Here is a 15,683-nt window from a genome sequence, read left to right as displayed (position 1 = left end):
AATTTTTGTGTATTTATATTTCTCTTTTTTTGGAGGCTAGCTCATAATTTTATTTGCTGGTAATGCTTTCATGTATTTATTTAGTAATCACACAGTTGGAAAAAGTACCACAGAGCCAGATATACAACAAATATTACATGCGAGCAGACAGAACCTTTCTTTGCCCAGCTATTCATATTGGCAATTTTCAACTCGAAAGGAAAACAAAATATGAACTGTGTTTGTAGTGAAGTATCGAAAAAAATTATTTGCATGTATTTGTGAAAACACCTTTGAAATTCTGAAACAGTTGGACAAAGAAGTATGCAAAATGTACAACTGTATGACTACAGCATCCAAATTAAGAAAAATGATCCTTGACAGTTTCTGTATGCTGGGCACAATTGCTTCACATGTCTGCAGTTTGTTTTATCTCTATGGCAATGCCTCTTCATAGCTCTTATCATTTTTGCCTAAATCCGTTTGTGCTTAGTAGTTGAAAGCTGTCAGAAGCAGAGCCAGACATCAGGGATTCCCTTAAGTTCACTCGACTGTAGGAGTGTTTTAGTAGTAACATGCATGTTGTAACTTTTTTTTTTACGTATATCAGTGTTTCTTACATCATATGTCTTGAACTGTGTGTTATACAATGCTATATTTGTGTAGGTATGTCCAGAGTCATAAGTGGATACTTTCAATGAAATATATTGTGAAGAGCATTAGTAGCAAAGAAGTAATACATTTAAATGTCTTGCATAATGTGGCAGTTTTTTTACACATCTCATTGTTTATGACATCTCGTCTCCTAAATTATGGTAGGTAGGTGGTTATTACCCTGACGTTAAGGGGCTGAAATCGTTCCAGTAGTGGTTTAAGGGGGGATGTCACGCGCGCGCACACACACACACACACACACACACACACACACACACACACACACACACACACACACACAATAGAAAAATTCATGGCACAGCAAGCTATATAACAATTGCTGTTTAGTAAATTCTCTGCTATTTATGCAGTTACACGCTACTGAGCAAAACTTAAGAATGGAAGCAAGTTTTGCGTGATGTGTCACTACTAAGTAGCGTAGCATGGACTGTACATAGAAAGAACTGCTACAGTATAGTACAGAAGGTAACTGAAAGAAATACACAATGAGATGAACAGAAATGACACTTTTATTCAAAGATAATTACACTGAAGTCACCATGATTTATGATATTCCCTTGGATACTACAAGAGGCAGGATGTGGTTCTTAACACATCGACTGCCAGCTATGAATTATGTCATACCTGATGACCTGACCACTGGTGCCAACTAAGTTAACTTGTAGGAAACGAGTTTCTGAATGAGGTCAGGTATGTAAACATTCGTAGTAAAGATATGCGATTTACAAGTCGTCAGGGACAGGTATAGTAAATTGTTTGGGCATGGTTTAACAAAATTTTTATTTTCACATTTGGAATAAACTAATAGAAAAGTGCGTACAAAAGTTCATACAAATATGTTAGCTTTAGACATAAAATGTACACTTTGTGTCACTAATGGTAATGAAAATAAAAGTTCTTTTATTGATGATATGTCGTGAAGTATTCTTCCACGCCAAGAGCCAGCTTTTCTTCACAAATGGTACAAAAGTACTGTGATTCAAGGTGTTTCTTTTGTTTGTGCACACTTTGCATGTCTTTGTTGGGTGCACCTTTTTCTTAATGGTGAGTGTTGCCTCTAAATAATGAAAGCTGCCATTTGTCCTGATTGTCTTTTAAGTGTCTGGCATGTTATCTTCAGTCAGTGGCTGATTAATTTTTTCTGTGAAAGCTAGAGACTTAATACTGGATGTAAATTGAAGGGGGATGACTGCTATCAGCTGGAGCAGGACATTAAGCGGAATCAGTGGTGACAACCAAAAATGAGTACCAGACTAAACTAAGAACCCGGGATCTGCTTACTAAGCAGTGCATCCAATAGTTTTTCACAATGCTGAATAATATGACAGCATTTGGTCTGACTGATCAGCACCTGCTATGCCATTGTTGTAGTTTGGGACTATGTTGGTTTCAAGGCAGCTTCGCTGTTTCGATTATGAATTTCCATCATTTCAGCATGGTGCATATTAAAAATGGTCAGGACTTCCCTTTTGTCCTTCCATTTGCAAACAACAACACTGTCATTTCTTTTCCACACCATCTGACCTTTCTTCAGTTTCATAGTAATTAACAAATTTGGATTTTCTTTTCTGGTGTTACATAATGTTCCACACAGATAGGTTTTGTAAGTCGAAAACAGAATTGTAGGTGATATAGAATTATAAAAATTGTCCATATGAAGCAAAATTCCTTTTTTCAAGAAAGCTTCCATCAGCTGTAAAACAACTTCAGATGCATGACCCATCGTGGCCTTCTCCTATGATTTGCCACAGCAAATTTTTATTTTGAGAACCTCACCATTAGATTCACATGGTTCGTGAAGTTTTACACCATACTTGTTTCTTGTTTTTGATATACTGCCTGAAAAACAGACAGTTGTGCCACAAAACCATTGATTCATCAATGCAGAGATTCCTGTTTGGAATATGATGCTATTGAAATGGTACAAAATTGGTCTAATTTTGTGTAGTTGTTCACTGGATTGCCATGAGTGGTCTGAGAAATGTGGATATCTCAGTAAAAGCCGAAATCAGTTTCTACTCATAACAGATCTCCAGAACATGACATTGTAAGAAGGACTTGTCCTCCAGTGCAACAACAGCCTCAGTAATACTTTCATTTCCACAACGTCTGTATGCGTCCATCTCAGGAGCCTCGTTAATGTCTTCCCACGTTCTTTTCCGTCCTGGCTCACATATAGATTTGTTTGTTCACATAATGACATTAAGAATTCTTCAAGGAAAAAAGGAAAAAAAACTAACAAATCAACAAGTGTGTTAACACCAAATTTTATGTCTAATTTCAGTCCCACATCCTTGTTGAATGCAAATACTGGTGGATCTTGAGGAATGTTACTCCTGTAGTGGCACTACCATTTGGGATAGGAAAAGTCAGTTTTGGTGCAAAATTTCAGAGCACACAAGTTACAGCCAGGTGTGGGCCTGTTGACAGTAAGTCACACTACCAGTGGTTGCGAAGTAGAATGGAGGCCACAAGGCTGTAGACCCGCTGAAAAGAGAAAATGCAGTAGTTTGCATGGCTCAAGTTACAGGCAGAAGGGGCCCACTGGCCTACCGAGGTGTTACGAGTATGTGACTCGGAGCAGTGCATTAGCAAAACAGAGATGCATAGCCACATATAAATAGGCATTCAAGTGTGGCAACTCTCCTGGACGGCGTGGCGTGTCACACCACCAGCTACACACAGCAGCAGATGGGGCACCAGCATTCCAATCCCTGGCGGGCCACTGTGTCGACCCTCTGAGGCCGATGTTGGGTCCGTAGCCAGCCAGCGACAGGCCACTCCACTGCTCACTACTGCGGTCCGTCGTCTTGGCTCCCAACACGCACCGGAGACATCCAGGGTGAGGGCCGCAGATTCGAACGCCAGATCACGGTCGCTGATCACTGGGTTCTTAGCCATGCCAGTGGAGGGAGCGCGCCATGGGTCACCCTGCAGCGGGCAGCACTGAGCGGCAGAGGCAAAGGCCGCTGAGTCCGCTGCCGGCGCATCCTGCCGATGCCACAACTCCGCTGCCATACAAGGCTGACACACTGCAGTACAAGCACGGTGCGCTCAGGCAGCTATTCCGTGCCAAGCCATTTTGCAGACAGCGAAGTGGTGTCCTCAGCATTACAGGACCTGGTGCCGCAGACCAAGAGGAATGGGGGCACTGTAGTTGGAAACAATAAATCACTTGGAAAGCTTGGACAAGTCTTAATATGGTGCCTTCCACATCTGCCCACTACATTTGGTGTTCCTGTTAAGTTCAGTGTCAGAAGTTGCCACTACATTTGGTGTCAGAATAGTGGACATCATCTGTACAGTACGAGTGAGTGAGTGTTGACCAATTTTTCCTTTTGAGTGTTGGACACATTTTCTTTCTTTTTTGTTTGTGTTTTGAGTATGGCTCCTGACAGGCCATTTTGGATGTTTTGCGCAAGATTCCAAGACTTACCAAGCGGGAAAGCGCCGGCAGACAGGCACATGAACAAAACACACAAACACACACATAGAATTACTAGCTTTCGCAACCGATGGTTGCTTCTTCAGGAAGGAGAGGGAAAGCCGAAAGGATGTGGGTTTTAAGGGAGAGGGTAAGGAGTCATTCCAATCCCGGGAGCGGAAAGACTTCCCTTAGGGGAAAAAAAGGACAGGTGTACACTCGCGCACACACACACATATCCATCCGCACATACACAGACACAAGCAGACATATTTAAAGGCAAAGAGTAAGGGCAGAGATGTCAGTCGAGGCGGAAGTACAGAGGCAAAGAAGTTGTTGAAAGACAGGTGAGGTATGAGCGGCGGCAACTTGATATTAGCGGAGGTTGAGGCCTCCTGGAAATTGAAATAAGAACACCGTGAATTCATTGTCCCAGGAAGGGGAAACTTTATTGACACATTCCTGGGGTGAGATACATCACATGACACACTGACAGAACCACAGGCACATAGACACAGGCAACAGAGCATGCACAATGTCGGCACTAGTACAGTGTATATCCACCTTTCGCAGCAATGCAGGCTGCTATTCTCCCATAGAGACGATCGTAGAGATGCTGGATGTAGTCCTTTGGAACGGCTTGTCATGCCATTTCCACCTGGCACCTCAGTTGGACCAGCGTTCGTGCTGGACGTGCAGACCGCGTGAGACGACGCTTCATCCAGTCCCAAACATGCTCAATGGGGGACAGATCCGGAGATCTTGCTGGCCAGGGTAGTTGACTTACACCTTCTAGAGCACGTTGGGTGGCACGGGATACATGCGGACGTGCATTGTCCTGTTGGAACAGCAAGTTCCCTTGCCGGTCTAGGAATGGTAGAACGATGGGTTCGATGACGGTTTGGATTTACCGTGCACTATTCAGTGTCCCCTCGACGATCACCAGAGGTGTACGGCCAGTGTAGGAGATCGCTCCCCACACCATGATGCCGGGTGTTGGCCCTGTGTGCCTCGGTCGTATGCAGTCCTGATTGTGGTGCTCACCTGCACGGCGCCAAACACGCATACGACCATCATTGGCACCAAGGCAGAAGCGACTCTCATCGCTGAAGACGACACGTCTCCATTCGTCCCTCCATTCACGCCTGTCGCGACACCACTGGAGGCGGGCTGCACGATGTTGGGGCCTGAGCGGAAGACGGCCTAACGGTGTGCGGGACCGTAGCCCAGCTTCATGGAGACGGTTGCGAATGGTCCTCGCCGATACCCCAGGAGCAACAGTGTCCCTAATTTGCTGGGAAGTGGCGGTGCGGTTCCCTACGGCACTGCGTAGGATCCTACGGTCTTGGCATGCATCCGTGCGTCGCTGCGGTCCGGTCCCAGGTCGATGGCCACGTGCACCTTCCGCCGACCACTGGCAACAACATCGATGTACTGTGGAGACCTCACGCCCCACGTGTTGAGCAATTCGGCGGTACGTCCACCCGGCTTCCCGCATGCCCACTATACGCCCTCGCTCAAAGTCCGTCAACTGCACATACAGTTCACGTCCACGCTGTCGCGGCATGCTACCAGTGTTAAAGACTGCGATGGAGCTCCGTATGCCCCGACAAACTGGCTGACACTGACGACGGCGGTGCACAAATGCTGCGCAGCTAGCGCCATTCGACGGCCAACACCTCGGTTCCTGGTGTGTCCGCTGTGTCGTGCGTGTGATCATTGCTTGTACAGCCCTCTCGCAGTGTCCGGAGCAAGTATGGTGGGTCTGACACACCGCTGTCAATGTGTTCTTTTTTCCATTTCCAGGAGTGTATATACACACACAGAATTTCTAGCTTTCGCAACCGGCAGTTGCTTCTTCAGGAAAGAGGGAAGGAGAGGGAAAGACGAAAGGATAAGGATTTTAAGGGAGAGGGTAAGTAGTCATTCCAATCCTGGGAGCAGAAAGACTTCCCTTAGGGGGAAAAAAGGACAGGTGTACACTCGCGCGCGCGCGCGCGCGCGCGCACACACACACACACACACACACACACACACACACACACACACACATACCAGCAGGTCACTTGTTCGACCCTCTGAGACCGATGCGGGGTCCGTAGCCAGCCAGTAACTGGCCACTCCATGCCTCACTACTGCGGGCAGTCGTCTTGGCTCCCAACACACACCGGAGACATCCAAGGTGAGGGTCGCAGATTCAGATGCCGGATCACAGGCGCTCGTTGTCACCACATTCTTAGCCACGCTGGCGAGGGAGCGCGCCACGGGTTGCCTTGCAGCGGGCGGCGCTGAGGTGGCAGAGGCGATGGCCTCTGAGTCGGCTGCCAGCGCATCCTAACGATGCCGCAACTCCACTGCTGTAAAAGTCCGAACACAGCAGTGCGTGCACGGGTCGCTGATGGAGCCATTTCGCAGACAGTGACGTGGTGTCCCCAGCATTGCAGGACCCAGTGATGCAGACCGAGAGGAACAGGGGCACTGTAGTTGGAAACATTAAATCCCTTGGAAAGCTCAGATGAGTCTTAATACGATGCCTTCCACCTCTTCCTGCTACATTTGGTGTTTCTATTATATTCAATGTCAGAAGTTGCCACTGCACTCCTCTTGTCACTGTTATTTGTAGCGCGTGCTATTTGGCCATCAAACCTCATCTTCTTCTTCATTGCATTCACTGTTATCTTCATTCGAGTCCTCACTTGAATGCTCGCATGAAGATGGTCGTAGGAACTTTCACCATCCGAGAATTTGTGCATGAACTTGTCCCATTCTGATTTGTTTATGTTGGCTGGCTGGTCAAGTTCTACATCACTCAGTTTCCTCTTATTACTAGCCATTTTACAAGGAAAATTGAACACAGATAATGATAAATCTGAGTGAATCATCTACAATGAAGGATGAACAATTATGTGCCCCTTTTTGTTGCCATTCATGGCAAGCCATCCTGGGCTTACATTTCAGTAAGGTAATGACTGACTGCACACAGCATGAGTTCCTACTGCCTGTCTTCATGCTTGCTAAACCCTACCTCTGCCAGCAAATTCTCTAATCTCTCCCTAATTAAGAATGTTTGGAGCATTATAGGCAGAGCCATCCAACCATCTCAGGATTTTGACAATTTAACATGCCAGTTGGACAGAATTTGGCACGATATCCCTCAGGAGGAAACATGACAACTCTATCAGTCTATGTGAAGCCAAACCACCGCTTGCATATGGGCCGGGGGTAGACCAACAAATTACTGACTTGCTAAGTTTCTGAAGCTCTTTCTCTTGAATAAATCATCCAACTTTTCAGAAATTGTAATCATTTGTTTGTCTGTACATGTACATTACATCTACCAACTTCCATCCCATTCAGATAATTCTTTCTTCGTGCATATGTTAAACACAGCTGGTGGCAGGTGTTGCCCATTCAGTAGTGATGCCCAACAGTTCAGTGATGTGGTTTACTAGGGTGCACTCATGGACATCAAAGATAGCACTGCAGTAAGTTCACTGCAGCTCTGCACAGTATGGTGGTGCTTGTAAATAGTTTTCATGGCCTTTCCACCAGAGGAAGCCATGGCCGCTGTTGTCCACTCACAGAAGCAGTTACTGCACCTCCCTGAAACAATGACAATGTGCCCGGATATACGTAGCTGTCTGCTGGAGGCAATGACATTTTGCATTGACGAATATGACCAAATGTGGCCTGGTTTTCTGGGCATCTCGGCATCTTCATCGCATCATGTTGTCCCAGCTTTTCTTTTCAGGCTTTCAGTTCATTACTTTCTGCAGTGGTTGGCAGAATGATGTTATGCTCCCTTTTCAGGGAGATATTACTGCTGAATGTGTGATTCAGACACCTTGCTCAAATGACATGTAGCAGTGGCCCGAGATGTATGCCATCCTATTGCAATATCAGATCTCTTGGCTATTTGACATTCCAATACAGACACTGCACAAGAGCCTGCCTTGGCTTGTCACTAGCCAGAGAGAGACTTGAAAATTTTTATATTCATTCAGAAAACCTTTATACAGTGCAACAGCTCTGTACCAGGATTGTGTAGATAATGTATTTGTGATGCATTCTGTAATTTCACCCAGTACATCATTTAATAATTTCCAGCTTCCATTTACTTCACATTTCTTCATTTCATGTTATTATAGGAATATATTAACTTATGATTTACTTTTAATTTTCTGTACTGTAAATTGCTGCTAATTGCTTCCACCCCCCTCTCAACCCCTTCCCTCCCTTAAAAAGACAAACCTGACTAGAAATAACACAGGTGTGACCTATCAGAATTGTATCAAAAAGAAAAAAAATTAACTCCTAGATAGCCTCTCTTTGGTTGACATCTGTTTAAAAAATTGATATCTTTCAAGCTGTCAGGAGACAAACCCAGTCTAATTCTGACAACACCCACAGAATGCAGTGCTCACTCCAGATATCTTTCTACTCTATAGATTGCAAATATATTTTGTATTATTTATGTGATCATACTGAAATACATTTCTGCATCCACTTTTGATGATAAATAGCATCCATAACGAAACTATTGGTTGGCTATCTCATGTTAGCTCGTGTTAACATCAGCTTATTTTGGCAGAGGTATTAAATTTTGTGTTTATTTAGTGATGAGGCAGAAAAGTGTGTGACTTCGATAGATTAAATAGTAAAGTAGTTACTTGATAAATGTTAAAGATTCATTGATGGTGTATTCTCTGTGTAGATTATTTTTATATAAAATAGTATTTGTCAGTCAGTTTCCTTGTATACGTCAGATGTGGACTAATCACTCAGTTGAACTATTTGCACATAGATGCAGGTGCCTTTCATGATGTGACTTATTTAGTGAGTTCTTAGGATTGCTTCAGCAGCTGTCTCTCAGATATTATGTGACAGTTATAACGTTAAAAAATGTTTGCTGTTTTGGATAATGCACTATCCTACTTATGGATACAAGACTAAGAAATCAGAGCTCTGTTAGTAGGTGTATACTAGGTTTAATGTTGGTACATGCAAATCAGTGTTAAACATTGTAACTGGTGATGAACTGTGACTAGAGCAATTTATGTGTGAGCTGAAATGGAAGTTATTTGCATGGATGTTACACAGTTATACATATCCAGTGAAACTGAAGCCAGCAAAGAATGTGGAGATAAGAATGTTGTGCACTTTCTTTGATGTGACTGATCCATCACAGTCTGACTTGAAAATAGCAGTAGAATAACCACAGAGTATCATGATGGGATATGCCTTGCTAAGTCTCTTTGATGAAACCAGGAGAAATGACCAAAAGCATGCCATTGAGAGACCTTCTTTCACCAATAACAACTTCTATGCCCACAGACAGAACAAACCAAAACCAATTCGTGAGGAATTGTGAACCCATCTTAGAGACCAGACCCAGCAAATTCTATCATTCCTCTCACTCCAAAAGTGAAAGCTCCCTGGAATCAAGCAACTTAGGAGATATAATTTGTTGTGATGGAAAGGCAAAGTTTTAGAAAAGCTGGATTTTCATTGATTTCTCAGAACTCTAAGAATGATAATTACCTCTTCACAACAATATTAACAATATCTTTGAGATGCAAATGTAAAATGAGAGTAGGAAAATGTCTAGGCACAAAAAAGTTAATTGTAGTGCTGAATCCCAGTGATACAAAATGTCTGACAGATAGCAAAGTAAAATATGAAAACAAACAGTAAAAGTTTCTCTTTGACAACTTATTTTATTTTGTAGTAGAATTTGTATTATTGTAACGTGTAAAAAAAAAAGTGCTTGGTGAGAATTGCTAATGCACATCTGTATGTTTTTTTAAAAGCACTTGCAAATGATCAGCATGTAGCCATATTCACAAAATAATTTGTGATGTGAATATAAAATCACTAGTCCCATATAATTACAATTAATTGTGCAAATGATCTCTGCAAGTTGAAACTAACATATTAACTAACCAACCAGCTAACAAATGGGATTTAATTTGTATCAGTAAAATAATCTTTGTAACATCCTTTATACCTTCCCCTGGTAGGAGGCTTCTTTGCTGTGATTTAATGATAATTAACATGGGTATGTCTGCTGCCTCCCCCCAAAAAAGATCATCATAAAACTAACTCTCTCACCCCTCCCTCTCCCGCTAACCTCATAGGTAGACGTACCAATTCATTTTCTATTGGAGGAAAGTGCAACATGTAATGAATACTGATTAGTCACAACTGTACCTAAAAAGAAGTTGTCATGGAATCAAGACTATTTCGCCATTCACAAATACAAGTTGCACCCTCCCTTTACCCCAATCATCATCTTTGCTCAGATCCTGAATATGCTCTTCATTATTATTGTGTAGATCATAGTGCCTTTACAAAGTAAGGCATAGTTGTGACACTAAAATGGTATTAATTTCTTAATTTTAGTGCCAGGGATTAGCTATTGAAGGACAAGTCTTACCTCAGCATCTGACTCAGGAGGTAAGTGTTTTTGCAAATTTCTGCACATTCTAGTTCATAAATAAAATTCATCACTAAAATGATGGCTTTTCACAGATGACTTCAGGAGAACTTAAGTTTGCATTGGCAGTGGAAACTGTTCTTAATACTATTCCACAACCTGAATATCGCCAGCTGATTGTTGAAGCTTTGATGGTACTGACCTTGGTTGCTGAATATAATGTGGCTGCCTCTTTAGGAAACATAATAACAGTGGAGAGTCTTGTACACAAAGCGAATCAAATATTTCTGGAAGACCAGGTAAGATAACTCTATTTGTTGACACTTTTACAGGTTAAATGTTATAAATTGTATAACAACATGTCACAGTTTTTGTTCTTTTCTACCAAAGAAGACTAGTGTATCCTCAGAGTCTTTCACAGCTGCATGAGTGAATGAAATCATCTTGCAGTAGGGTTACACTCCGAAGTTGAATATAAAAAGTTCATTATCTTGTCCACAACAAAGTTGTCTTAAACACCTCAATATGTAGAACTAAAACAATGTCCATTGACAGTCATCACCAGTTTTAACACAAGTATTTAAAACATAAGTATGACAACATCTACATCGAGAAATGCCAGGTTTGTATAGTATTTCCTGCAAATGTGGTGGTATTTATGTAAGACATGCCATTCACACTGTGCTGTTTGGAGAGACACACATACTTTATAAAAATCTACTGAAACAAAAAGTCTAGAAGCTTGCAAAAACTTACTTATTGCAGTTTGATTTTAAAAGTGATAGCACTTATATCTACATCTACATATATACTCTGCTAGCCACCAAGCTGAGTGTGGCAGAGGGTACAATTTGCACCAAAGTCATATCCCCCCCCTCTCTGTTCCACTTGCGGATCGCGCGATGGAAAAACGTCAGTCTGAATGCCTTAGTACGAGGTCTTATTTCCCTTACCTTTGAATCGTGATCATTGCATGATTTGAAAGTTGGTGGTAATAATATATACTCTACATCCTTGGTGAAGATCGGATTTCGGAATATAGTGAGCAGCCCCTTCTGTTTAGCGCGCCGTCTATCTGCAAGTGTGTCCCACTTCAAACTTTCTATGAGACTTGTAAAGCTCTCTCAATGGCTAAATGTACCAGTCACGAATCTTGCTGCTCTTCTTCGGACCTTCTCAATCTCTTGAATCAGACCCAACTGGTAAGGGTCCCATACGGACAAACAATACTCCAAGACTGGACAAACTAATGTATTGTAAGCTATTTCCTTTGTTGAAGGACTGCATCGCTTCAGGATTCTACCAATAAACCACAATCTAGAGTTCACCTTACCCGTTACTTGTGTAATCTGATCATTGCATTTGAGATCATTTCTAATAGTCACATCCAGATACTTGATGGACTTTACAGCTCCCATAGACTGGGCATTTATTTTGTACTCGTACATTAATGGGGATTTTACACCACAGATTTATTTTCTGCAAATCCTCATTGATTTGTTCACAACTTTTGTGTGACACTACTTTCCTGTAGACTACAGCATCATTGTCAAACAGTCTAAGGCCGCTGTCAATACCATCAACCAGATCGTTTATGTAAATTGTAAAAAGCAGAGGACCTATTACGCTGCCCTGGGGCACACCTGAAGTTACACTTGTTTCTGTTGAAGTCACCCCATTCAGGACGACACACTGCTCACTGTCTGTTAGAAAACTTTCTATCCAACCACATATGTCATCGGATAGACCATAAGCGTGCACTTTTTGTAGCAAGCAACAGTGCGGAACAGAGTCGAAAACCTTCTGATAGTCGAGAAATATAGCATCAACCTTGGAGCCAGTATCTAGAGCCTGTTGTATATTGTGCACAAAGAGGGCCAGCTGTGTCTCAATGACTGCTGTTTCCTAAAACCGTGCTGGTTTCTGCAGATGAGCTTCTCAGAGTCTAGAAAGTTCATTATGTCTGAACACAAAATATGTTCTATGATTTTACAACAAATCAATCTCAGTGAAATTGGCCGGTAATTAAGTGCATCCAATTTTCAACCCTTTTTGTAGATTGCTAAGACCTGGGCCCTCTTCCAGTCCTGTGGAACTGTCTGTTGTTCCAGTGATCTCTGGTAGATGATGAATAAGAATAGTGCTATATCTGTATCGTAGTCAACATAAAATCTTACAGGATACCGTCTGGGCCAGGTGCTTTCCAGGCATCTAAGGATCTTAACTGTTTTACAATCCCAGATACACTAAACACTATGTCAGCCATCCTTGCATCGTTTATTCGATAATTGAAAGGGGGAATGGTGCTGCAGTCCTCTGCCATAAACGAGGTTTTGAAAGCTAGATTTAGAATTTCGGCCTTCTGTTTACCATCATATGTTACATTACACATACTTTCAGCAAGAGAAGGTATTGAATTATTTGTAGCGTTCATAGATTTTACGTACAACCAAAATTTTTTGGGGTTATTTTTAGAATCTGCAGATAAAATATTGCTTTCAAATTCATTAAAAGAATCTCTGTTTGTCAGCGGGGCAGTGACTACATTTAAAAGGACTGTGCAAAATTCTCTGCTTTCTCAGTAACTTCCTAACATGTTTGTTGTGCCAATGTGGATCCATACCCTGCCCCGGTACTTTTGCTAGGCACATACTTCTCTAGCACATGGTGGACAATACCTTTAAATTCTGACCAAAAATGCTCATTAATGACACTTTTATTTGCTTTCCCAAACAAGAAAACTACGCAGTTTCTTCTCCCCCCCCCCCCCCCCCCCAAAAAAAAAAAAAAAACTTCCACTGACATAGAAGCCACAACGACATTATGGTCGCTAATACCTTCTTCTGGATTAACTTCCTCAAAAAGATCAGGTCAGTTTGTCACCAAGATATCTAATATGCTCCCATATCGAGTTGGATTTCGAACTAATTGCTCGAAGTAGTATATTGAGAGCACTCCTAGAATAACTTCACACAAATCTTTGCTTCTGACCCCTGTGATAAACATTTATTTAATTAGGACAGAATAATTTCACCAGAGATCAGGGTTACACAGTTGGTATGAATATTGGATATGTGGGAGAGCTGTAGAGACTGAGCAGGAACAAAAACAATACTTGGCAGTTACAAACATGTGGTGAGATTGGTGGTTTGGTAGATGGCACTAGTTCCTCCTGCTCCACAGTTTCACAAGATAGGGTGGTACTACCACACAGTTCTTTACTCACCTCTCTCTCTCTCTCTCTCTCTCTCTCTGTGTGTGTGTGTGTGTGTGTGTGTGTGTGTGTGTGTGTGTGTGTGTGTGTGTGTCCGTCCCATGAGTTGAACAAACCTGTTACCATTTGGTTTCAACTTTTAAAACTATTTTTAAGTGAAGAATCTAGGAGTATACTCTCCCCCTACATATTACTCCTGCATAGACAGCAAAGACAAGAGTAAGCTAATTTCACTTCACACAAAGGCATTTAAGCAGTCATTACACCTGAACTTAGTACACAAATGGAATGAGAAGAAACCATAATACATATCTGGCAGTGGTGTGCAAAATATGGATATAACTAAAGGTAGTTATAGCTTAAGGAAGGGATTTCGGTATTCGGATGAATAATACAGTGTGGTTGAGGTTGAAATCTAGAGATAAGTGGAAGATGCAATGATAAATTAGACAGGAGTGACAGCAAAAGATTACATTTAGAATGAGCCATGAGAGAAGTGTAGAAGTAAAAAAAACCATTCAAATTAAATGTATATCCTCCTTTCATATACATAAGAAAGATCCTGTTGTATCCTTCCCATTCTCTCAAGTTTTCTTTCATCCATTATAAAATGGTTGTTTGAAGTTTGACTGTAAGAATAATAGTTTTCATTTTATAAAAACGTATGTGATTTTTACTTGATTTGAAGAACAATGACAGTGCAGTTGGAGAAACTTTTAAATTGTTTACTGTATGATAAAAAAAATCTCTTTTTTTTATAGATGAGAGTGGATGGTGATGCTACGTTGTGTTGTGCGAAGCCTCGAGAGCAACGTGAAATGATGTCTACGGGTGGGTTGCTGTGTGGTGGAGCAGCATATATCTGTCAACATTTTTATGACAGTGCCCCTAGTGGCAGTTATGGAACCATGACATATGTGACAAGAGCTATTGCAAGCCTACTGGATTGTCTGCCACGTGAAGGAGATATGGACTGTACAATTAGTTAAGAGCAAAAGAATCTCAAGCAATGATGTATGAAACATAAACTCCAAAGTATCCTCCTCTCCATTTAGTTGTACTTCCTTGATTATGTGCTACCTCAGAAAACAAAGTGCCATAGTTTTGAAGACTAATGTATTTCATGCAGAAAATATTGACCAATGCGATAACAATGTCATTTTTGCCAATAGCTGTATACTAATAAGACCAGTTATTGTTAGAATACGTTGAAAAATTTATTTGTTAATAGATTCTCACATTTCTAAACACAAAACATACATATTTTATTAACTGTACAGTCTTAAAAATAAATAAATAAAATAAAAAATTACTGATTGAGGTGGTGCTATGTTTAGTACACTGACTCGCATTTGGGAGGACAACTGTGAAAATCACGCATCCAACCATCCAGATTTAGGCTTTCTGTGATTTCCCAAAATCATTCTGGGGTGGTTCCTTTGAAAGGGCATGGCAGATTTCCTTCCCCATCCTTGACACAATCCAAGTTTATGCTCCATCTCTAATGACCTCGATGCCGACAGATTACTAAACTCAATCTTCCTTTCTTTCCAAAAAAAATTAACTATAAATTATTATTAATAAATAAAATTTGTGTGTCAGCATGTGATGCTGTATGTACTGAAATTAAGAACTGATTGTTACTTAATGTGTTTTCAGAGTCAGTGGTTTATAAGGATTACAACAGTAGAACCCATCTGAAGTGGTTTTGCAGTTTTTAGGTAAAAGTGTAACAACTGATGCATTCAGCCAATTACAGTGGACCATAAGTGGAACTATATTTATCTAATATGAAATAATATATCAAGTACTCTGACACAGAAGCTATGGATCCACCAAACACGATACTCTATGCAAATTTTTGCATAAAAGAGATGCATGATAAATAAGCACTTTTCCTTATTGCCTAAACATGAAATAGAGTTTCTTCATTGCCCAAATGTGACGAGATATTT

At 41.5% G+C, this 15,683-nt stretch overlaps 1 protein-coding gene across 3 annotated transcripts in view; it reads left to right on the top strand.

Moving 5' to 3' along the window:
• LOC126355058 (probable phosphorylase b kinase regulatory subunit alpha) overlaps positions 1-15,048 on the top strand; it is a 215,166-nt gene extending 200,118 nt beyond the window's left edge. For all 3 annotated transcript variants that reach the window (XM_050005224.1, XM_050005223.1, XM_050005225.1), the window contains exons 23-25: positions 10,481-10,534; positions 10,610-10,813; positions 14,490-15,048. In XM_050005224.1, the coding sequence (XP_049861181.1) occupies positions 10,481-10,534; positions 10,610-10,813; positions 14,490-14,717 (486 nt within the window). In that variant the 3' untranslated portion in view covers positions 14,718-15,048. The remainder of the gene's footprint in view (positions 1-10,480; positions 10,535-10,609; positions 10,814-14,489) is intronic.
• Positions 15,049-15,683: the final 635 nt, after the last annotated feature.

The sequence above is a fragment of the Schistocerca gregaria genome, chromosome 3 (genome assembly GCF_023897955.1).
Source record: "Schistocerca gregaria isolate iqSchGreg1 chromosome 3, iqSchGreg1.2, whole genome shotgun sequence".
Classification (NCBI taxonomy): Eukaryota; Metazoa; Arthropoda; class Insecta; order Orthoptera; family Acrididae; genus Schistocerca; species Schistocerca gregaria.
The sequence above is the reverse complement of the archived record's forward strand: the minus strand, read 5'-3'. Positions and strand labels throughout refer to the sequence as shown.